This window comes from Panulirus ornatus, chromosome 32 (genome assembly GCF_036320965.1).
Source record: "Panulirus ornatus isolate Po-2019 chromosome 32, ASM3632096v1, whole genome shotgun sequence".
Lineage (NCBI taxonomy): Eukaryota > Metazoa > Arthropoda > Malacostraca > Decapoda > Palinuridae > Panulirus > Panulirus ornatus.
Window position 1 is genome coordinate 26,038,595 of NC_092255.1, and position 26,228 is coordinate 26,064,822.

General features: G+C 40.3%; 1 protein-coding gene across 8 annotated transcripts in view; it reads right to left on the reverse strand.

Moving 5' to 3' along the window:
- The window catches only part of LOC139759207 (uncharacterized), a 104,122-nt gene that overhangs the window by 15,356 nt on the left and 62,538 nt on the right, over positions 1–26,228 (reverse strand). For all 8 annotated transcript variants that reach the window (XM_071681283.1, XM_071681284.1, XM_071681277.1 and 5 more), the window contains 6 exons: positions 21,488–21,655; positions 20,934–21,113; positions 18,922–19,148; positions 14,065–14,120; positions 12,910–13,026; positions 6,313–6,540 (listed from right to left, as the gene is read on the reverse strand). In XM_071681283.1, coding sequence (XP_071537384.1) covers positions 6,313–6,540; positions 12,910–13,026; positions 14,065–14,120; positions 18,922–19,148; positions 20,934–21,113; positions 21,488–21,655 — 976 coding nt within the window. The remainder of the gene's footprint in view (positions 1–6,312; positions 6,541–12,909; positions 13,027–14,064; positions 14,121–18,921; positions 19,149–20,933; positions 21,114–21,487; positions 21,656–26,228) is intronic.

Here is a 26,228-nt window from a genome sequence, read left to right on the forward strand (position 1 = left end):
ATAATTAGGGGGATGAGGTTCCTTGCCACACTGCTTGTTCTGTTCTATTACATTCTATTACACAAGTGGCTGAATGATAGAGGTGAAATATTTCAATGGCTGAAAAGAAACAGCCCCGACATAAACCCAAGGGCCAAGAAACAGCCCTAACAAACCAAATTGAAAACCCTGTGGTCCATCGTGAAGCAATGATTAAGTGATGTGGACATGTCCCTATAACAAAGGTTGCTGTGGCAATTAAGCAGCTATGGGATAGTTTTCCCCAACCTATTCAAGAATTTTGCTGGCAACATTCCCTGCAAGCTACAGGATTGCTTCAATAGGATGGAGAATGAAACAAAATACTAATCGTGATAGTAAGAGTTAATCACACTTTTTAGACAACTTAACTATAATCTTTTTACGCAGTTCACGACTTAACTATTGGCACAGAATGTAGAAAACTAACAAGAACAAAGGCCCAAATATTACCTACAGAAAAGAGAGAGAGCAGCAACACTGTGGTATATGCAAAGGGAAGGTTGAAAAGAGGTGATGACAGAAGATTTAATGAGATGGGAGAAAATCATAAAACAATGAAAAAATAAATTCTGAGGTATTTTCATCCACTACTTTCAGTGTAGACTACTAAATGTTCCAGCATATACTTTCACTATAGTAACAGTACATGTTTCAGCACAATGTGCTAAAAAGTGAAAAAGTAAGGCCTGAATATGAAGTACACTGCCAGTGAGCATGTTCCATCATATATTTTACTTACACAAATATACTGATAATCAACCATTTGTATGTTTTACCTTATACCATAAATCTTTCCAGCTAAAATCAATGTCATTCACTGATAATTTTTCAGGAAAGCAAAACCATAGAATTTTGCAAAATTATTAGATGCAATGTTGTCAGTCAGACAGGTGTTGGTAACAGTGCCTCCACTTTTATGAGAAAACTTTCTTCTGCTTCATACTGGCCAACTTTCAATGCTGAAAGGGTTGGTGCCAATAAAACCACTCTCTACAAGAACTGAAGACAGACCATTCTGGTAAAATTAGTTACTGTTAGGATAGCGTTGCCTGACATTTTGATGTACTTAAATATAGTCCTTATGTCACACAAATGCTTATTAATAAAACCTGAATGTTAAAAAGAAAAAAAAAAAAAAAAAAAAAAAAAAAACGAGCAACAACATAAAAGTAAGCATCAACTTGCTTTGCTGATTATTTTCTATTACATAGCCTTTGGTGAACTAAACAGAAGGTAACTATAATCAGTTATACAACTTTTCAACTTCTATGATTTTCTCAACTGAAACAGCTTTATCCTTGGGTGAAAATGTGAAGATAAAGGTATATTTACTGACTGAACAACTTAAAAAGTTTCTCAAATTCTCACATCTTAAATTTCTTCAGTATAAAACCATTAAAAACAGGCAGTTTTCCTCTAGTGAAAAAAAAAATTCAAAAACTTAGTTTCCTTTCTCAAAAAATGTGAACAAAACAACGAGAGCTTTAATTGGCAAATAAAACAAATGTGTTCACTTATATTGCCTCATCTAAGAGGAAATGTAGAAAAAGTAAGGATTCAATAATTTGTTGCATGTAATGACAAAGCATTTTACTTTATTCTCAAATCTGAAACGTAGGAAAGTTAGCTGCATAGAAGACCCGTGCTCTAATGGCTGACTCAAGTTAGAAACTTCAGAAACTAGAGTCTAAGTTAGGGAGAGAGCATAAGAGGAAGATGAGAGTTCATGTGAATAAAAGTATGGTAATGGGGTTTAACAGAGGGGGTGGGGGGTTGTGGTAGAGAGGTTAAGAGTTTGAACAGAAGCCTACAGGAAATGGAGATGAAGTGCTTTAATATCTGGGAGTGGACACAGCAGTACAATGAACTTGGGGAATTGAAGTGAATCACAGGGTGAAAGAAGGATAAAGGTCCACAGTGCAATAATCAAATAAAGGCCATCAAGGGTGAAACAAAAAAGAATAGAATAAAAAATGTAGATTAAGGTAAAAGGTTACAGGAGGAAAAACACAAAATGAAGATGAAAATTCCTCTACTTGACTGTTACAGAAAAAGATAAGGTATCACAATAATCACTTGTGTTCAAATCTCTCTTTGATAAATTTCCATTAGGTTCTTGTTACCCATTTGTATATAATATCTAAATCTCTTTGTGGTTTTCTTGGATTTCTTTTTCCAGTTTTATTTATTCTCGAGTTATCTCCAATATGTCTGATTAAACTCTCTCTTACTTCCTCATTTGTGTCTTATATACATACAACAGCAAATCTTTACAAATATTCCCATTTGCAACTACTCTGAACCTGCTGTTGATCGGAAACTCTCAGAACTGTTTTCTCCATTTCTCTTTAAAGTCTATCTTCCCCTTTCTTTACTAATACTCCATACTTTAACAAATGTTTACGAGAAAAGTACCTATTTTTTCCCATCCAGCAGTGTTTCACATGTCACTTTTGTTTTCATCTTCATTTACCAGGTACAAGTCCATGCAGTCCTTCATTCATGAATCTTTATTTTGCTTTGTCGCTGTCTCCCGCATTAGTGATGTAGCGCAAGAAAACAGACGAAAGAATGGCCCAACCCACCCACACACACATGTATATACATACACGTCCACACACGCAAATATACATACCTATACATCTCAACGTATACATATATATACACACACAGACATATACATATATACACATGTACATAATTCGAACTGCCTGCCTTTATTCATTCCCATCGCCACCCCGCCACACATGAAATAACAACCGCCTCCCCCCCCATGTGTGCAAGGTAGCGCTAGGAAGACAACAAAGGCCCCATTTGTTCACACTCAGTCTCTAGCTGTAATGTAATAATGCACCGAAACCACAGCTCCCTTTCCACATCCAGGCCCCACAGAACTTTCCATGGTTTACCCCAGACGCTTCACAAGCCCTGGTTCAATCCATTGACAGCACGTCGACCCCGGTATACCACATCATTCCAATTCACTCTATTCCTTGCACGCCTTTCACTCTCCTGCATGTTAAGGCCCCGACCAATCAAAATCTTTTTCACTCAATCTTTCCACCTCCAATTAGGTCTCCCACTTCTCCTCGTTCCCTCCACCTCAGAAACATATATCCTCTTGGTCAATCTTTCCTCACTCATTCTCTCCATGTGACCAAACCATTTCAAAACACCCTCTTCTGCTCTCTCAACCACACTCTTTCAATTGCCATACATCTCTCTTACCCTATTATTACTTACTCGATCAAACCACCTCACACCACATATTGTCCTCAAACATCTCATTTCCAGCACATCCACCCTCCTCTGCACAACTCCGTCCATAGCCCACGCCTTGCAACCATACAACATTGTTGGAAACACTATTCCTTCAAACATACCCATTTTTGCTTTCCGAGATAATGTTCTTGACTTCCACACATTCTTCAAGGCTCCCAGAATTTTCGCCCCCTCCCCAACCAAATGATTCACTTCCGCTTCCATGCTTCCATCCGCTGCCAGATTCACTTCCGCTTCCATGGTTCCATCCGTTGCCAGATCCACTCCCAGATATCTAAAACACTTCACTTCCTCCAGTTTTTCTCCATTTAAACTTACCTCCCAATTGACTTGACCCTCAACCCTACTGTACCTAATAACCTTACTCTTATTCACATTTATTTTCAACTTTCTTCTTTCACACACTTTCCCAAACTCAGTCACCAGTGCTGTGTCATCAGCAAACAACAACAAGCTCTCTCATCCACAACAGACTGCATACTTGCCCCTCTTTCCAAAACTCTTGAATTCGCCTCCCTAACAACCCAATCCATAAACAAATTAAACAACCATGGAGACATCATACACCCCTGCCGCAAACCTACATTCACTGAGAACCAATCACTTTCCTCTCTTCCTACACGTACACATGCCTTACATCCTCGATAAAAACTTTTCATTGCTTCTAACAACTTGCCTCCCACACCATATATTCTTAGTACCTTCCACAGAGCATCTCTATCAACTCTATCATATGCCTTCTCCAGATCCATAAATGCTACATACAAATCCATTTGCTTCTCTAAGGATTTCTCACATACATTCTTCAAAGCAAACACCTGATCCACACATCCTCTACCACTTTTGAAACCACACTGCTCTTCCCCAATCTGATGCTCTGTACATGCCTTCACCCTCTCAATCAATACCCTCCCATATAATTTACCAGGAATACTCAACAAACTTATACCTCTGTAACTGAGCACTCACCTTTGTCCCCTTTGCCTCTGTACAATGGCACTATGCAAGCATTCCGCCAATCCTCAGGCACCTCGCCATGAATCATACATACATTAAATAACCTTACCAACCAGTCAACAATACAGTCACCCTCTTTTTTTATAAATTCCACTGTAATGCCATCCAAACCCGCTGCCTTGCCAGCTTTCATATTCCGCAAAGCTTTTACTACCTCTTCTGTTTACCAAATCATCCTCCCTAACCCTCTCACTTTGCACACCACCTCAACCAAAACAACCTATATCTGCCACTCTATCATCAAACACATTCAACAAACCTTCAAAATACTCACTCCATCTCCTCACATCACCACTACTTGTTATCACCTCCCCATTAGCCCCCTTCACTGAAGTTCCCATTTGTTCCCTTGTCTTACGTGCTTTATTTACCACCTTCCAAAACATCTTTTTATCCTCCCTAAAATTTAATGATACTCTCTCACCCCAACTCTCATTTGCCCTCTTTTTCACCTCTTACACCTTTCTTTTGACCTCCTGCTTCTTTCTTTTTTTTCATCTCCCACTCATTTGCATTATTTCCCTGCAAAAATTGTCCAAATTCCTCTCTCTTCTCTTTCACTAATAATCTTACTTCTTCATTCCACCACTCACTACCCTTTCTAATCTGCCCACCTCCCACGCTTCTCATGCCACAAGCATCTTTTGCGCAAGCCATCACTGCTTCGCTAAATACATCCCATTCATCCCCGACTCACCTTGAATGAATCTGTACTGAGATATTCCATTGTGTGTTAATCATTATCACTCTCAAATACATTTAATTATGAGCTATGTTGGGCCAACTGGTCTGTACCGTTTCAATGGTCATATGGTTCTTCCTTTGGGAGCTGGTGTTGTGCATGCCATTTCATGTACATCCTCTTTGCTAAACTGGTTTATTCTTTTTGTCTCAGGAGCACTGTTAGAAATTTGGCAATTGGATTGGATTGGATTGGACTGGATTGGGCATCCCGCACCCCCCTCAACTCATGCAGGGAAAGAATGACCTAGAGTTAAAAAAACAAAAAAAAAAGTACTCCAATGATAAAGTCGTGCTAAAGGTGACTATGTTTGCAATGTAACCGCAAGCAGATAAAGTCCACTAATGCCAATAGAGATGTATGGAAGTGGCAGAGGATGACAGAGCGCTGAAAATGAAGTGCTGATCTGGTTTGGACATATGAAAAGGATGAGTAAAGCAAGGCTCTTTAAGAAGTATATGTTAGTAGAAAGAGCAATGGGGAAGGGGAGACCTAGGAGGAGGAATGCCAAAGAAAAATAAGCTTTGAATTGAGGCCCTAACATGGGACAAAGAAAACTGGAGTACTGCAGTACACAAAGGCTGACATGCTGTCAATGGGCTGAACTAGGGCATATGTAGTGGTCAGAGAAAGCTGTGGTACAGTTTATGAGACCTGGATGTTGATGGATCTGGTTTCGATGTATAATGCATAACATCCTGAAAATGAATGTAAATGCATGTCTGTTCCTTCTCTAAACCTGCTAACACGGAAACAGTAAACAAGTATGACAAATATAAAACAAAAAAGCATATTCCAATCAGTGAACTTTTCTTTCTAAATTTACAATACAGAATACAGTAACCGTCAAAATAACACACCAAACCCTTCAAATTATGGAATGACTCATATTCCCATAATCACTCCAGTCACTGAGATTTTGGTATAATTGATCATGAGAAATACATCTATATTTCACCTCCAATTTCTAACTCATTCAATCTGCCATCAAATTTATGGGTGAATCTGGTACAAAACAGTGCCTCAAGTGACTCACCCACTTCCACTGAATAAGACAGTATGCCTCGTATTTTTCACTTTTCAAACAAATTTAAGAGAGATTGTTTCTATTCACATTTCTACATTAGATGTAAAGTGCTTTTCAAAAAGGAAAAAAAAAAAAAATGCAAATGACAGTTCACACATCTTCCTCTGCTTATAACCCTCCAACAATTACAAAAGACAAACCACTAAATAAATTATGAGCTTACTGTTCATTGATGGGAATTATGATGAAGTCCTTGGAAAAAATATCCACATTTTTTGTCCAGGATTTGACTCGTGCATGTCTCTTCTCTGCAGCAGTAAGCTTGGGGTCATCCTCAGGTGCATTAAGTCTTCGTTTCTTTGGCTTTGATGTGAGACGCTTGTAGAAGAAAGTGGAAAACACGTGCGTGTGCATCCGATGTATCTCTGATAACTTGCTCTGCAGTAACCACCTATATAAGAATAAATAAATTGTTAAAAGTTCTGACTTACAATAACAAGATAAAGTATTTCTCTTTTAATGGATGGAAAGAGAGAGTGAGTGGGATGGCCATTGGATGTGTTACCCTTCCATTGCCGCCTTTTCCCAAAGCTTTATCTACTCCAAACACTTGGATATCTAAAAGCATTTACTCCATTACTTCACCATCTTGTATATCCTCACTTTTGATTCTAAGATCCAGCAGAAGATTATGATGTAAGGATAAAAGTGACATCTGCATGTGGAAATGTCCTCGTATTTTTGGACTGTTTTCATGCAAATTCGCATCTCGCGTTAGCAAGGTAGCATGAAGAACAAGGAACTGAGCCTTAGAGGGAATATCCTCACTTGGCCCCCTTCTCTGCTCCTTTTGGAAAATCAAAAATGGGAAGGGAGGATTTCCAGCCCCCGCTCCCTCTCCTTTTAGTTGCCTTCTGCGACATGCATGGAATATTTGGGAAGTATTCTTTATCCCCTATCCCCAAGGATGAGTTCGGACATATCTATGACTTTTTTCATTATGCTTGATCACCATTTCCCGCATTAACAAGGTAGCGCAAGGAAACAGACGAAGAATGGCCAAATCACTCATATACACGTATATATACATAAACGCCCATATACATATCAACATATACATACACATGTACATATTCATACTTACTTGCATTCATCCATCCTGTTGCTACTTCACCCCACAGGAAACAGCATCACTGCCCCCCACTTCAGTGAGGCACCACCAGGAAAACAGACAAAAAAAGCAACATTTGTTCACACTTAGTCTCTAGGTGTCATGTGCAATGCACCAAAATCCACAGCTCCCTATTCACATCCAGACCCCACAAACCTTTCCATGGTTTACCCCAGACGCTTCACATGCCCTGGTTCAGTCCACTGACAGCACTTCGATCCTGGACATATATACATACATATACATATACATATACATATACATATCATATACATACATATACATATACATATACATATCCCTGGGGATAGGGGAGAAAGAATACTTCCCACGTATTCCCTGCGTGTCGTAGAAGGCGACTAAAAGGGAAGGGAGCGGGTGGCTGGAAATCCTCCCCTCTCGTTTTTTTTTTAATTTTCCAAAAGAAGGAACAGAGAAGGGGGCCAGGTGAGGATATTCCCTCTAAGGCCCAGTCCTCTGATGATAACGCTACCTCGCTAATGCGGGAAATGGCGAATAGTACGAAAGAAAAAGAAATACATAACATATATACATACACATAACACATATATATACATATACATACATACAGTGATTGGTTCTCAATGAATGTAGGTTTGCGGCAGGGGTGTGTGATGTCTCCATGGTTGTTTAATTTGTTTATGGGTGGGGTTGTTAGGTAGGTGAATGCACGAGTTTTGGAAAGAGGGGCAAGTATGAAGTCTGTTGGGGATGAGAGAGCTTGGGAAGTGAGTCAGTTGTTGTTCGCTGATGATACAGCGCTGGTGGCTGATTCATGTGAGAAACTGCAGAAGCTGGTGACCGAGTTTGGTAAAGTGTGTGAAAGAAGAAAGTTAAGAGTAAATGTGAATAAGAGCAAGGTTACTAGGTACAGGAGGGTTGAGGGTCAAGTCAACTGGGAGGTAAGTTTAAATGGAGAAAAACTGGAGGAAGTAAAGTGTTTTAGATATCTGGGAGTGGATCTGGCAGCGGATGGAACCATGGAAGCGGAAGTGGATCATAGGGTGGGGGAGGGGGCGAAAATTCTGGGAGCCTTGAAGAATGTGTGGAAGTCGAGAACATTATCTCGGAAAGCAAAAATGGGTATGTTTGAAGGAATAATGGTTCCAACAATGTTGTATGGTTGCGAGGCGTGGGCTATGGATAGAGTTGTGCGCAGGAGGATGAATGTGCTGGAAATGAGATGTTTGAGGACAATGTGTGGTGTGAGGTGGTTTGATCGAGTAAGTAACGTAAGGGTAAGAGAGATGTGTGGAAATAAAAAGAGCGTGGTTGAGAGAGCAGAAGAGGGTGTTTTGAAATGGTTTGGGCACATGGAGAGAATGAGTGAGGAAAGATTGACCAAGAGGATATATGTGTCGGAGGTGGCGGGAACGAGGAGAAGTGGGAGACCAAATTGGAGGTGGAAAGATGGAGTGAAAAAGATTTTGTGTGATCGGGGCCTGAACATGCAGGAGGGTGAAAGGAGGGCAAGGAATAGCGTGAATTGGATCAATGTGGTATACCGGGGTTGACGTGCTGTCAATGGATTGAATCAGGGCATGTGAAGCGTCTGGGGTAAACCATGGAAAGCTGTGTAGGTATGTATATTTGCGTGTGTGGACGTATGTATATACATGTGTATGGGGGTGGGTTGGGCCATTTCTTTCGTCTGTTTCCTTGCGCTACCTCGCAAACGCGGGAGAAAAAAAAAAAAAAAAACATACATACACATGTACATATTCATACTTGCTTGCCTTCATCCATTTCTGGTGCTACCTCGCCCCACAGAAAACAGCAATCGCTACCCCCTCCTTCAGCAAGGTAGCACGAAGAAAAATAGACAAAAAAGGAAACATTTGTTCACACTCAGTTCCTTATTGTCATGTGTAACGCACTGAAACCACAACTCCATATCCTTATCCAGGCCCCACAAAACTTTCCATGATTTAACCCAGATGTTTCACATGCCCTGGTTCAGTCCATTGACAGCATGCCAACCCCAGTATACCACATCGTTCCAATTCACTCTATTCCTTGCATGTCTCTCACCCTCCTGTATGTTCAGGCCCTGATCACTCAAAATCTTTTTCACTCCATCCTTCCACCTCCAATTTGGTCTCACGCTTCTTCTTCCCTCCACCTCTGACACATACATCCTCTTTGTCAATCTTTCGTCACTCATTCTTTCCATATGTCCAAACCATTTCAACACACACTCTTCTGCTCTCTCAACCACACTTTTTGTTTCCGAAAATCTCTCTTACCCTTTCATTACTTACTCGATCAAACCACCTCACACAACATATTGTCCTCAAACATTTCATTTCCAACACATCCTACCTCCTCTGCACAACCCTATCTATAACCCATGTCTCACAACCATATTGCATTGTTGGAACTACTATTCCTTCAAACATACCCATTTTTGCTCTCCAAAAATAACATTCTCTCCTTCCACACATTCTTCATCGCTCCCTGAACCTTCACCCCGTCCCCCACCCAATGACTCACTTCCTCTTCTAAGGTTCCATTTGCTGCAAAGTCCACTCCCAGATATCTAAAACACTTCACTTCCTCCAATTCTCCAATTTTTCTACATTCAAACTTATATCCCAATTAACTTGTCCCTCAACCCTACTCAACCTAATAACCTTGCTCTTATTCACATTTACTCTCAACTTTCTGCTTTCACACACTTTACCAAACTCATTCACAAACTTCTGCAGTTTCTCACTAGAATCAGCCACTAGAGCTGTATCATCGGCAAACAACAACTGACTCACTTCCAACAGGCTGCATATATGCCCCTCTCTCCAAACTGTTGTATTTACCTCCCTAACCATCCCATCCATAAACAAATTAAACAACAGGGGGTAGGGAAGAAAGAATACTTCCCACATATTCCCCGCATGTCATAGAAGGTGACTTATGCGAGCAGATGTGGGGGCTAGAAACCCTCCCCTTCTTGTATTTAAATTTCTAAAAGAGGAAGAGGAAGAAGAAGAAAGAAGAGTTGAGCAAAGAGTGCTCATCCTCCTCGAAGGCTCAGACCGGGGTGTCCCAATGTGTGTGGATGTAACCAAGATGAGAAGAAAGGAGAGATAGGTAGTATGTCTGAGGAAAGAAATCTAGATGTTCTGGCAATGGTGTAGAAGAATGGTTTGGAAATGTCTTGGAAGTAAAGTCGGGTTGGTGAGAGGAAAAGAGTTAAGGAAGGAGTAGCACTACTCCTGAACCAGAAGCTGAGGGCATGTGCGATAGAGTGTAAGAGAATGAATTCTTGATTGATATGGGTAAAAGTGAAAGTGGACTGACAGATGGGTGATTGATTATTGGTGCTTATGCCCCTGCTCATGAGAAGAAAGTGTTTTGGGAGTAGCTGAGCGTGTGTGCCAGCAGTTTTGGTGCATGAGACTGGGTATTAGTGATGAGTGATTTAAATGCCAAGGTGAGTAATGTGGCAGTTGAGGGTATAATTGGTGTATGTGGGGTATTCAGTGTTGTGAATGGAAATGGTAACGGGCTTTCGGATTTGTGCGCTGAAAAAAGACTTATGATTAGGAGAGATACACACAAGTATACATATGTGTGGGAGGTAAGTTGCAAGAAGCAATAAAAAGTTTTTATCAAAGATGTATGGCATGTGTATGAGTAGGAAGAGAGGAAAGTGATTGGTTCCCAGTGAACGTTGGTTTGCAGCAGGGGTACCTGATGTCTCCATGCTTATTTAATTTGTTTATGGATGGGATTGTTAGGGAGGTGAATGCAAGAGTTTTGGAAAGAGGGGCAAGTATGCTGTTTGCTGTGGATGAGAGGGTTTGGGAAGCAAGTCAGTTGTTGTTCGCTGATGATACAGCCTTGTAAATGTGAATAAGAGCATGTTATTAGGTTCAGTAGGGTTGAGGGACAAGTTAACTGGGAGGTAAGTTTGAATGGAGAAAAACTGGAGGAAGTGAAGTGTTTTAGATATCTGGGAGTGGATTTGGCAATGAATGGAAACATGGAAGTGGAAGTGAGTCACAGGGTAAGGTAGGGGGCCAAGGTTCTGAAAGCGTTGAAGAATGTGTGGAAGGTGAGAACGCTATCTCGGAGCAAAAATGGGTATGTATAAAGGAATAGTGGTTCCAACAATGTAATATGGTTCCACGGCATGGGATATAAATAGGGTTGTATACAGGAGGGTGGATGTGTTGGAAATGAGATGTTTGAGGACAATATGTGGTGTGAGGTGGGTTGATCGAGTAAGTAATAAAAGGGAAAGAGAGATGTGTGGTAATAAAAAGAGTGTGGTAAAGAGAGAAGGGGAGGGTGTATTGAAATGGTTTGGTCACATGGAGAGAATGAGTCAGAAAAGATTGACAAAAAGGATATATGTGTCAGAGGTGGAGGGAACAAGGAGAAGTGGGAGACCAAATTGGAGGTGGAAAGATGGAGTGAAAAAGATTTTGAGCAATCAGGGGCCTGAACATACAGGAGGGTGAAAGGAGAACAGGGAATAGAGTGAATTGGAAAGATGAGGTACACCAGGGTCAACGTGCTGTCAATGGATTGAACCAGGGCATGTGAGACAGCTGGGGTAAACCATGGAAAGTTTTGTGGGGCCTGGATGTGGAAAAGGGAGCTAAGGTTTCGGTGCATTACATATGACAGCAAGATACTGAGTGAGAATGAATGTGGCCTTTGTTGTCTTTTGCTAGCACTAACCTCATGCATGCGGGGGGAGGGGGTTATCACTTCATGTGTGGCAAGGTGGCGACAGGAATGGATGAAGGCAGCAAGTATGAATATGTATATGTATGTATACATTGAAATGTATAGCTATGCATATGTGCATGTGTAGGCGTTTATGTATATACAAGTGTATGTGGGTGTGCTGAGCCATTCTTTTGTCTGTTTCCTTGTGCTACCTCACTAATGCGGGAGACAGCGACTAAGTGTAATAAATAAATATAAATAAGTATGCGAGTAAGAAAGAGGTCAAAGGGCATTATTACATTACGTGTTACTTGATAGGCATGCAAAAGAGAGACCTTTGGATATTACTGAGCTGAGATGGGCAGCTGGGAGGATGTCTGATCACAATCTTGTGGAGTGAAGGTGAAGATTAGAAGAGATTTTCAGAAAAGAAGAATGTCAGGGAGAAGAGAGTGGTGAGAGTAAGAGAGTTTGGAAAGGAGACTTGTGGGAGGAAGTAACAGGTGAGATTGAGAGTACAATGGCAAAAGGTGAGAGCAAATGATGTGAGTGGAGTAGGTGAGGAATGGGATGTATTTAGGGAAGCAGTGACTGCATGTGCAAGAGACGCATGTGGCATGAGAAAGGTGAGAGGTGGGCAGATAAGAAAGGGTAGTGAGTGGGGGGATGAAGTAAACTTGTTATGTCCTAACGAATACTCTGATTCTAGCTTCATGTCGTACATATGATGTAAAGAAATGATCAATGAAATCTCTATGTCTGAATGAAAGACATCATTCATCATTATGTTCCATATAGACTGAATTAATAACATTCTTATGGATCTTACACTACAGACCATCAATGAAAAAATTACTCAACACTTGCTTACACTGGCATGGGGGAAAACTGGTATCTATCATTCCAAATACTCAAATGTTTATGGAGGCTACAATCAAAGTCAGTACTAACTTGAGGTAAAAGTCAATAATGACATCATTGAGAAACTGCTCCTCCTCCAGGCAGCAATAATCATCTGTTGTTATCGATATTCCTCCCTTCTGTGGTGGTGGTGGGTATATTAATAACCTGTAAAGATATATATAAGATGACTTATTATCCCTTAAAAAGTATTACAAACCAACATTTAAATCATCCGAGGCTTAAATAGGGATAATCTTACCTATGACTTTATAACATACAATACTGAATTAAATTAATATCACTACACATGGAAGAACCACCTACAGTTTTCTATAGAAACATAAACGGACAAGGATAATAACTTCCAGATTACGTTAAACTATTAACCCACAGCACATTTCATGAAGCAAAGATGCTGATTGGGATAGAAAATTAGTTTTCCTGTTCTACTCTTTTTAAATTCTATTCCCTCTTAAATGGGAGTTCACTAGTTACGAAGACGCTATTACCATGGCCACCCCCTTGAGAAAGTTCCAGTTGGGAATAGGCTTCAGATATAAAATAGATGGGGTGAATCAAGTTTATATAGCTTCTCTCCTCATCCACACACTTCAATTTATGCCATAAGTATAAAAAAGAACATAGGTCTCTACATTACCAATGTACTTCTTAATTGAATTTCTACACTTAGCTATAAAAAAAAGACTATGATGAGAAATATGTGTGAACCTGGTAACATAGGTCAGACTGATGAAGGTGACCAGTGAGGAGGATGCTAAAAACTGATGCATCCAGAAATCAACTTATATTCCTGGCACAGAATATACATATTAGAGAGGGAGAGAATTGGTATACTAGAAGAGACAATAATGAATAAAGTCCAAACTTGCATATGAAATACAAATGCCATTTTATGACTATGCTGATCTTACCATCAAGAAATAAGCAAAAGATCATCAAAGGTCTGAACCAGTACTATGAGGATCAACCGGAGGAAGCAAAACGGTGGATGAACGCAAGGAATGGTGTCTGCAAAGAAAGAGACCTTTGCCATGGCCATCCCCTTGATGAAAGTGAATGGGCATCAGAGATATAGAAAAGAAAAGAACAGAATATACAAAAAGATACAGAAGAAAGAGAGCAAGCATAACATCAGAAAGACAGATCTAAATATAACTTAAGAGCAACAAAAATAACACTTACGTTTTTGATTCACTCATAGAGGGTGCTGCTGCTGGTTTTTTTACTAAGCTCTGCACCTGTTGAAAAAACAAACATCAATTACTCATCATTCAATTATATCTTTTTTTATACAATTCTTTTTTAATTACAAAATGCAATGGTCATTTTGGTAACAAGTCAGCATTGGTCTTTTTTATTTCTACTATTGCCTGCATTTGCAAAGAAGCACCAGTAACACAAAGAAATCCAACTTTTGCTCACATCAATTCTCTCGCTTTTCATGCACAATGCACTGAAACCACAGTTTCTTATTCATAACCTGGCTCCACAGACCTTTCCTGGGATTCCCTCTGATGCTTCACATGTCCTGGTTCAGTCCACTGACAGCAAATTGCCCAATTCACCTTATTCCTTGCACTCCTTTCACTATCCTGCATGTTCAGGCCCTGAAGACTCAAAAATCTTTTGCACTCCATCCTTTCATCACAAATTTGGTCACCTCTTCTTTTTCCCTCCATTTCTGACACATATATCTTCTTTATCAACCTTTCCTCACTCAATCTCTCTGTCCAAACCATTTCAGCACACGCTTCAGCTCTCTCACCCACAATCTTCTTATTACCACACCTCTCTCACCCTTTCACTATCTACTCCAACAAACCACCTAACACCATGTTTCATCCTTAAACATTTCATTCCCAATACATCCACCCTCCTCTGCACATCCTCATTTACAGCCCATGCCTTGCATCTATACAACCTGGACTACTATACCTTCACACATACCCATTTTCGTGCTCCCACATAATAACCTCTCCACACATTCCTCAATGCTCCCAGAGCCTTCATACCCTTACCCACTCTGAATCATCTATGTTTCCATGGTTCCATTCACTGCCATGTCCACTTCCACGTATCTAAAACATCATACTTCCTACAAATTTTCTCCATTCAAACTCAGATCCCAACTAACCTGTTCCTCTGTCCTGCTAAACCTAATAACCTAATTTCTAATCTCATTTGCCCTCAACTTCCACCTTTCACACACTATCCCAAACTCAGTCCCCAACGTCTGTTCTTAACGCAGGTAATGGCCAATAGTATGAAAGAAAGATCTGCCACCAATGCTGTTTCATCAGCAAACAACTGATTTATTTCCCAGACCTCCTCATCCCTTACAGAGTGCATACTTGCCCCTCTCTCCAAGACCCTTACATTTACTTCCCTCAACATCTCATCCATACAGAAATTAAACAGCTAATTAACATCACACATCAGCCTTCACCTGGAACCACTCATCCTCCTCTCTTCCTACTAATATACATGCCTTACCCTCTTAATTTTTTAAATCCTCTCACTCCCTCTTGTGGCTTTCCTATGCCATAAATATATATACCATACCTTCCATAAGGCAACACTATCACCCATCTAGTAAGCTTTCTCCAGATCCATAAATGCCACATACAAATCCTTCTACTTCTCTCTCTATTTCTCACACACATTCTTTAAAGCCCCCAGTCTGATGTTCTGTACATGGCTTCACCCTCTAAATCATCACTCTCCCATATAACTTACCAAGCACACTCAATAAGCTTATACCTCTGTAGTTTGAACAGTCACCTTTAACCCCCTTACCTTTACACATTAGCACTATAAATGCATTCAAATCATACTTTGCAATCGATTTATTTTCAATATTCAATTTTAACTTGCACCGCCGCTAGAGCTGTGTTGGGGTAACGTAAATTTGGGGGTTAGGTAAGGTCGATTCATTTCATTGTTTTAAACCAACACCTTCGCAAGACTTATTATGGCGACAGGTATAAGTTCTCCCATGTTTTGGAAAGTTTAATAGAGAGAGAAGAACAAGAGAACAAATGGAGACATTGGTAAAAGGGGCAAATGAGGAACTGGTAGCAGGTAGAAATGAGGTACTAGAAAACAAGTGGGAACAACAGTGAAAGGGGCAAACAAGGACGTGGTAACAGGCAGAAACAAGGTGAATGGAAAATGAAGTACTTCTATCAAATGTTGAAAGTGTTTGAAGATAGGATGTGCAGGCACATGTGGGGTGTTTAGGATGGGGACATGTCGGAAGTGAGAAAGCCATGGCAAGTTATTAGCTGCTATATTCTTTGTCAATGACAACTGTGAACATGATGCTTTAAATATTATCATCATTATAGGTATTACCATCAGCACAAGCACAGGTCATATTCATAGCCACTCTCCACATCTCTAAAGGGAGAAGTTGGTTGTCAGGAGGGAGGCATGTCAACCCGGGTTCTGAGTACATGAATGAAGTGACCGAATCCTAACAAGACATTATACCAGGTCTCATGTATTTTTCTTTCCAATAATAAATCATTCATCTGGTTCAACTATGAAACGTTACACTCTGTACTCTTAACTTGGGAACTGAAGTGAGTCTTAGGGTAGGTGATGGGGGCAAAGGTCCTGAGCACATTCAGGAGTAAGAGGAAAGAGGTCACCGTCTTTAAGGGTGAACATGGTTACACATGATGGTATAGCATTCCCATCAGAGCTGTTTGGATGTGTGGAGTAGAACTTTGACTAAAATGTAAAGATGTGTGTAGATGTGTTGGAATGAAATGTTTCAAGACAATGCATGGTGTGATGAGGGTTGATCAAATAAGAAATGGTAAGGTAAGAGTGAGGTGCGGTAATAAAAGAGTACATATGAGAGAGAGCTGCAGAGGATGTCTTGAAGTGGCTTAGACATATGGGAAGGATTAGCGAGATGATGATTAACGGGGTATACACGTCAAAAGTGGAGGAAACAAAGTAAATAGGGAACTATGGAGAAGTTGAAAGGATGGAGCAAAAATTTTCTGAGGGTTCTGGGCCTGAATATGCTGGAAGGTGTAAGGCAATCACAGGGTGAACTGGAGCAATGCAGTATAGAAGGGATGATGCACTGTCAATGGGTTGAACCAGGGAATTTGAAAAGAAGGGGAAATCATAGAAAAGTCTGAAGGGCCTGGTTGAGGATAAAGATCAAACTTTTGATGTATTATAATAAATCAATACTAGAGGGCATGCGAGTGAATAAAGCCATTTCTTTATCTGTTCCTGACACTATTTCACTAACACAGGAAAAGGCAAACAGAAAAAAAAAAAAAAATCATGCTTATTAGCCATTTCCTGTGTTAGTGAGGCAGAAGCAGGAACTGACTTTGAAACACCACTTAACTGACAACATCCAATCTATAGCTGTCATGTATAAAACACTGAAACCAGTCCACAATTCAAAAGCCAAACCTCACAAACCTTTTCTTGGTCTCCTTGGTTCAGCCCACTGACAGCAGGTCACCCCTATACACCATGGTGTACCAAATCACTTTGTTGCAAGCATGCCTATCACCCTCTTATATGTTCAGGCCCTGATAACTCAAAGCATCTATCACTCCATCCTTTCTCACTGCCCTCAGTCAGCCCCTCCTCAATTCTCTCTACTTGACACATATACCCCCTTTGTCAGTCTCTCCTCAGCCTCTCTATACATCCAAGCATTTCAGTACACTCTGCTCAGCTTTCTCATGCATAGTTTACAATTCTTTTTCACAATGTCATTGAAATGCTTGAGGTCAATATATGCCACAAGGAGGGTTGATCAAATAAGAAATAACGAGGTAAGAGTGTGGTGTGAAAGTAAGAAAATTCTAGGTGAAAGAAATGAAGCTGATGTGCTGAAATGGTTTGGAAATAAGAAGAGGGTTAGTGAGGGGAGACTGATCTACAGGATAAATGTGTCAGAAGTGGAAAGAAGTGGATGGGAAGGGAGAATCAAGGACAAGACAGAAGGATGAAGTGAATGGTACTTTAAGTTATCAGGGTATGAACATGCAGAAGGGTGAGAAGCATGCATAGGATAGAACAAACTAGAGATATGTTGTATGGATGAGGGAGATGTTCTAAATGGGCTGAACTGGGGCAAAGGAAATGTGTCAGGGAACACCATAAAAAGGGAAATAGGGCTCTGCTGTGGGGAAAGGCCTCCAAGGTTTAAGTACATTATATATGATAACCAAAAGTGGATTTATGCAAATGAGATTGTTCTTATCTGTTCCTGGTGCTACCTAACTGATGGATGACACAGCAAATAAGCATGAAAAATCATACACTCATAAAAATAAAAGTATCTTATCTTAAAAACAGTGACCTGAACACAAAGAAAGTGACCTGAACACAATCTTCATGTTTTCAAAAGAGATGAAAGACAAAAACTGTAAACTGTTCTTTGAAAGGTGTAGGAATATAGAAGAACCTGAGGACATGACATGAAATAAAGTAAGAATTTTGTTAGAAAGATTTGAAGAAATACTTTTGCAGTATAAGAAGATTGGCAAGTGGAATAAATTGACTGAGAGCAAGTTTAATGCATACAGCGATTTAAGAAATTGTATAATAAAAAATACTCAAGAAATAGAGCCCCTTGCTTTAAAAACTACCTCCCCATACAATCCAAATCATTAATTACACATTCACTTTGTAAAAAAAAAACTACAAGTAAAAGTAGAAGGCATGTCGACAGCATGTAATCCTATAAAACTCAGTTTCTAAAGGCTGGAACTGGATGGGGTAATGCTGTCCTCACTGTAGCAGTCTCTAATCAGCCAAGGGCTGGCCCAAAATGAACACTGTTTCCTCATAAAAAATACTGAGGGATGGAAGTCCTAATCCAAATTTTCCCAAGTATATCCTACAGGATTTCTCTCAAGTTTGTGAGACATACTACAGAGGAAGAAAAGATTCTTAGAAGCCTAAAAAAGGCACATAAAATATCTTCATCTTTTCAAAAAATCTTTCATAAAATATCAAAAATATCTAACAATACAAACTCATCTCATGACAGACCTCTACTGGTGAGGATCGCACAAGAATTTCATTGGCTTCTTTCAGATCCAGTTCTTCCATTAGACTCCAGTTATCACTTAATGATACTGAGTTGCTGGTTGCAGGAGTACTATGGGATGCACCAATACTTGCTTGCAGAGAAGTGTGACTTAATATTTCTTTAACCAAGTTCTTGTTTTCTTCAGTCATTCTATCTGGAAGGATAGTGATACGCTTCTGGGATTCATCTGCAAAAATAAAAGTCATGGATAAGCGTCTTTCCTTTCCCCTTACAGCTCCAATTATGATTCCATTCTCACCCTATCTATATGGAAACAAACTGAAAAGTGAACTTCTGATGTGTAAAAATACGATATATCCAGCATACTTTTACTTTTGTAACCCACTCTCCATAGATCCCCATTCTCATCATAGCTGCTCACCACAAAGCTGCCTGTATATACGCATATGAAAGAAAGTTAACAAATGAGAAACCAAGAGTACAATAAAGCAGTCACATGTGCAACTACCATATATACAAAAATACACATCAAAATACACAGCCTTCTCCTTTTCTCATTTTTTTATACCTTCTTGTTGTTTCCCTTGTTTGTGAGATGGTGACTGGGACACGCAACGAAAAGGCCTCATTTGCTCGCATACATTCTCTATGTCATGCATAACGGCTGCTTTGTATGCCCTGGTTCAGTCCACCGACAGCACACTGCCCCCTGCATACAATTTCACCCTCTCACATGTTCAGCCTCCTATCATGCAAAATCTTTTTCACTTCAGCCTTCTCTCTCTAATTTGGTTTCCCCTATCTCCTTGTTCCCTCCTTTTCTGAGACCTTTTTCTTTTTCATACTATTCACCATTTCCCGCGTTAGCGAGGTAGCGTTAAGAACAAAGAACTGGGCCTTTGAGGGAATATCTTCACCTGGTCCCCTTCTCTGTTCCTTCTCTTGGAAGATTAAAAAAAAAAAAAGGAGAGGGGAGGATTTCCAGCCACTTGCTCCCTCCCTTTTTAGTTGCTTTCTACGACACACAGGGAATAAGTGGGAAGTAGTCTTTCTCCCCTATCCCCAGGGATAAGGGAGAAAACATTTCAGGACACCCTCTTCAGCTCCGTAAACCATACTCTTCTTACCATCAAACCTCTCTCTTACCTTAGCATAAATTTTTCAAGCAACCCTCCTCACATCACAAACTGTCTTCAAAGATTTAATGTCCAACAAATCTGTACACTGTGATTTATAGCCCATGCTTCATATACATAAAACATTGGCTTGACTAACAGACCTTCAAACATACCCATGTTGTAACCTCTCTTTCTAAACATTCCTCAATGCTCATAAAAACTACATCCCCTCACTCACCCGATGACTCACCTCAGCTTTCATGCTTCCTTATGCTGCCATGTCCACTCCTAGGTATCTAAACTCAACTCTCCATTCAAACTTAACACCCCAAATGACTGGTCATTTTGCACTACTAAACCTAATAACCTTACTTTCACTTACATTTACACTCAACTTACTTCTTTCAAACACTCTCCCAAACCTTATTTCTTTTAGACACTCCCCCAAATTCTACTTCTTTCAAACACTCTCCCAAATTCTACTTCTTTCAAACACTCTCCCAAACTCAGTCAACAATTTCTGCAATATCTTATTCGAATCTGCCACCAGCACCATGTCATCAACAAACAATATCAAATATATCTCCCAGGCCCCACAACAAACAGACTGCATACCTACAGTAATTCAAAGTCTATCTTCACTAAAGTTTAACATTCAGGTGTACCTATTTGTGCACTGTATCGAAGTCTCTCTGCATCTCTTTTTGGTCATTATCTGATCCTATCACTTTGCTCACCAAAGTGTCATCAGCGTAACAGCTGAGTTTACTTCTTTTTTACTCCTTTATCAATGTCTGACATCATTATCATTAAAAGAAATGAAAGAGAGAGATATGATCAGGAGGAACAACAGAAACATACTTATGAACTATTCTTACATATCTGGAACTTACCATAACTACAGGGGTCAAAATAGAAGCCACTTTTGTCATTCATCCTAAGCAGTCTTCTTATATTAGCAGCTGTGGAAGGTTTTACATAAATAAAGAAAACAGGCAGTGACCTTCCCAAATGAACAAGAACCTTCACAATACTCTTGATTGGGACATCAATTGTCACCGCATCACTGGCATCTGTAAGTATAAATTCTTAATTTGGCTACAAATGAAACAGTTATTTACTTCCGTGTATGCTTTAATAGGCACTACAATCTAGTACATATGAGATGTGTGGATTTCATAGATAAAAACACTAAATTATATCCAATACAAAACTTCATACCAAGCTTACTTTCAGGCAAACGAGGAATACCCCAACTAAGACCATTTGTTAAAACTAGCACTTTTCTTTAAGAATAAAATTTTGGAGACCACTCAGATGATGCTGCATTTGAACACCTCGATATATACACTATAGGGTTAAATCAACTTAGCTCAAATAAAAGTCACATTAAGCCCTACTTATCACTTAAAAATGGAAACAATTATCATGTGTATTGAAAAGCTACCTTCTGTGATGGGAGGAATCTTTATCCTGAGACCCTGAGGAACGATAAGCACTCTGTCCTTGGGCATAACTTTATAAGAACCCACTCTTACACTTCGACACTGAATAGACGTGTATGGCCCTTTCAAGGTCCCATCAAGTAAACTCTGAAGATCAGGTAGGCCCCCACCTGTAGCATAAAGGAGAGTTACATTCTATTAATAGCAAGTCTTAATATAATGACTTCTGGGACTTACAGGTTTAAGAAGACACATCAAAAGACAGATGGAACTGAAAAACAGCAAATTTAGCAGCTAATGCAATATCTATAAAAACCTCACTCTATAAAAACCAGATACAGAAAAGCCTGTGGCACCTGTTGTAGGAATGGAAGCTAAGGTTTCTGTGCATTAAACATCATAGCTAGAGAAAGACTGAGAAAATGAAGCCAGTTCTTCATATTCTTGGTGCTACCTCACTTATGTGGAGAATGGCAAACAAGATTTAAACACACAAATTCATAAACATATATATATATAAATGTGTGCAGGGAGCAGCTGAATGAGTGTGTTAGTGGTTTTGATGCACGAGACCGGGTTATAGTGATGGGTGATTTGAATGCAAAGGTGAGTAATGTGGCAGTTGAGGGAATAATTGGTATATATATATATATATATATATATATATATATATATATATATATATATATATATATATATATGGGTATGTTTGAAGGAATAGTGGTTCCAACAATGTTGTATGGTTGCGAGGCATGGGCTATGGATAGAGTTGTGTGCAGGAGGATGGATGTGCTGGAAATGAGATGTTTGAGGACAATGTGTGGTGTGAGGTGGTTTGATCGAGTGAGTAACGTAAGGGTAAGAGAGATGTGTGGAAATAAAAAGAGCGTGGTTAAGAGAGCCGAAGAGGGTGTTTTGAAGTGGTTTGGGCACATGGAGAGGATGAGTGAGGAAAGATTGACCAAGAGGATATATGTGTCGGAGGTGGAGGGAACAAGGAGTAGAGGGAGACCAAATTGGAGGTGGAAAGATGGAGTGAAAAAGATTTTGTGTGATCGGGGCCTGAACATGCAGGAGGGTGAAAGGAGGGCAAGGAATAGAGTGAATTGGAGCGATGTGGTATACCGGGGCTGACGTGCTGTCAGTGGATTGAATCAAGGCATGTGAAGCGTCTGGGGTAAACCATGGAAAGCTGTGTAGGTATGTATATTTGCGTGTGTGGACGTATGTATATACATGTGTATGGGGGGGGGGCCATTTCTTTCGTCTGTTTCCTTGCGCTACCTCGCAAACGCGGGAGACAGCGACAAAGTATAAAAAAAAAAAAAAAAATATATATATATATATATATATATATATATATTCTTTTTTCTTTCTTTTAAACTATTCGCCATTTCCCGCGTTAGCGAGGTAGCATTAAGAACAGAGGACTGGGCCTTTGAGGGAATACCCTCACCTGGCCCAATTCTCTGTTCCTTCTTTTGGGAAAAAAAAAAAAAAAAAAGGCATTTGGACGATTTTTGCAGGGAAAAAATGAAATTGAGTGGGAGATGTATAAAAGAAAGAGACAGGAGGTCAAGAGAAAGGTGCAAGAGGTGAAAAAAAGGGCAAATGAGAGTTGGGGTGAGAGAGTATCATTAAATTTTAGAGAGAATAAAAAGATGTTCTGGAAGGAGGTAAATAAAGGGCGTAAGACAAGGGAGCAAATGGGAACTTCAGTGAAGGGCGCAAATGGGGAGGTGATAACAAGTAGTGGTGATGTGAGGAGATGGAGTGAGTATTTTGAAGGTTTGTTGAATGTGTTTGATGATAGAGTGGCAGATATAGGGTGTTTTGGTCGAGGTGGTGTGCAAAGTGAGAGGGTTAGGGAAAATTATTTGGTAAACAGAGAAGAGGTAGTGAAAGCTTTGCGGAAGATGAAAGCCGGCAAGGCAGCAGGTTTGGATGGTATTGCAGTGGAATTTATTAAAAAAGGGGGTGACTGTATTGTGGACTGGTTGGTAAGGTTATTTAATGTATGTATGACTCATGGTGAGGTGCCTGAGGATTGGCGGAATGCGTGCATAGTGCCATTGTACAAAGGCAAAGGGGATAAGAGTGAGTGCTCAAATTATAGAGGTATAAGTTTGTTGAGTATTCCTGGTAAATTATATGGGAGGGCATTGATTGAGAGGGTGAAGGCATGTACAGAGCATCAGATCGGGGAAGAGCAGTGTGGTTTCAGAAGTGGTAGAGGATGTGTGGATCAGGTGTTTGCTTTGAAGAATGTATGTGAGAAATACTTAGAAAAGCAAATGGATTTGTATGTAGCATTTATGGATCTGGAGAAGGCATATGATAGAGTTGACAGAGATGCTCTGTGGAAGGTATTAAGAATATATGGTGTGGGAGGAAAGTTGTTAGAAGCAGTGAAAAGTTTTTATCGAGGATGTAAGGCATGTGTACGTGTAGGAAAAGAGGAAAGTGATTGGTTCTCAGTGAATGTAGGTTTGCGGCAGGGGTGTGTGATGTCTCCATGGTTGTTTAATTTGTTTATGGATGGGGTTGTTAGGGAGGTAAAAGCAAGAGTTTTGGAAAGAGGGGCAAGTATGAAGTCTGTTGGGGATGAGAGAGCTTGGGAAGTGAGTCAGTTGTTGTTCGCTGATGATACAGCGCTGGTGGCTGATTCATGTGAGAAACTGCAGAAGCTGGTGACTGAGTTTGGTAAAGTGTGTGGAAGAAGAAAGTTAAGAGTAAATGTGAATAAGAGCAAGGTTATTAGGTACAGTAGGGTTGAGGGTCAAGTCAATTGGGAGGTGAGTTTGAATGGAGAAAAACTGGAGGAAGTGAAGTGTTTTAGATATCTGGGAGTGGATCTGGCAGCGGATGGAACCATGGAAGCGGAAGTGGATCATAGGGTGGGGGAGGGGGCGAAAATCCTGGGGGCCTTGAAGAATGTGTGGAAGCCGAGAACATTATCTCGGAAAGCAAAAATGGGTATGTTTGAAGGAATAGTGGTTCCAACAATGTTGTATGGTTGCGAGGCGTGGGCTATGGATAGAGTTGTGCGCAGGAGGATGGATGTGCTGGAAATGAGATGTTTGAGGACAATGTGTGGTGTGAGGTGGTTTGATCGAGTGAGTAACGTAAGGGTAAGAGAGATGTGTGGAAATAAAAAGAGCGTGGTTGAGAGAGCAGAAGAGGGTGTTTTGAAGTGGTTTGGGCACATGGAGAGAATGAGTGAGGAAAGATTGACCAAGAGGATATATGTGTCGGAGGTGGAGGGAACGAGGAGAAGAGGGAGACCAAATTGGAGGTGGAAAGATGGAGTGAAAAAGATTTTGTGTGATCGGGGCCTGAACATGCAGGAGGGTGAAAGGAGGGCAAGGAATAGAGTGAATTGGAGCGATGTGGTATACCGGGGTTGACGTGCTGTCAGTGGATTGAATCAAGGCATGTGAAGTGACTGGGGTAAACCATGGAAAGCTGTGTAGGTATGTATATTTGCGTGTGTGGACGTATGTATATACATGTGTATGGGGGGGGGGGGGGGTTGGGGCCATTTCTTTCGTCTGTTTCCTTGCGCTACCTCGCAAACGCGGGAGACAGCGACAAAGTATAATAATAAAAAAAAAAAAAAAACATATACATATTCATATTTGGTAGCCTTCATCCATTCCCAGCACCAACCCGCCTCACAGGAAACAATATCATCACCCCCTGCATCAGCGAGGTTGTGCCAGGAAACACGAAGAAAGAACACATTCGCTCACATCCATACATGAGCAGCCATGATTCCCACGTTAGTTATGTACTGCTATAAAAGAGAAAAAGAAAGGCAAATCAGCTCATATACACACATATGTACATATACACACACATGTACATATACATATGAAAGCCGGAAAGGCGTCAGATTTGGATGGTACTGCAGAAGAATTTATTAAAATAAAGGGGTGACTGTGTTGTTGACTGGTTGGTGATAATATTCAATGTATGTATGGTTAATGGTGAAGTGCCTGAGGATTGGCAGAATGCATGCATAGTGCCATTGTACAAAGGCAAAGGGGATAAAGGTTAGAGTTCAAACTAAAGAGGTATAATTTTATATAGTATTCCAAGGAAATTATAGGGCAGGGTATTGACTGAGAGGGTGAAGGCATGTATAGAGCATCAGATTGGGGAAGAGCAGTGTGGTTTAAGAAGTGGTAGAGGATGTGTGGATCAGGTGCACGCTTTGAAGAATGTGTGTGAGAAATACTTAGAAAAACAAATGGATTTGTATGTAGCATTTATGGATATGGAGAAGGCATATGATAGAGATGCTCCGTGGAGGGTATTAAGAGTAAATGGTGTGGAAGGTAAGTTGCTAAAAACAGTGTACGGGTAGGAAGAGAGGCAAGTGATTGGTTCCCAGTGAATGTTGGTTTGTGGCAGGGGTGTGTGATGTCTCCATGCTTGTTTAATTTGTTTATGGATGGGGTTGTTAGGGAGGTGAATGCAAGAGTTCTGGAGAGAGGGGCAAGTATGCAGTCTGTTGTGGATGAGAGGGTTTGGGAAGTGAGTCTGTTGTTGTTCGCTGATGATACAGTGCTGGTGGTGGATGCAGGTGAGAAACTGCAGAAGTTGGTGACTGAGTTTGGTAAAGTGTGTGAAAGAAGAAAGCTGAGAGTAAATGTGGATAAGAGCAAGGTTATCAGGTTCAGTAGGGTTGAGGGACAAGTCAACTGGGAGGTAAGTTTGAATGGAGAAAAACCGGAGGAG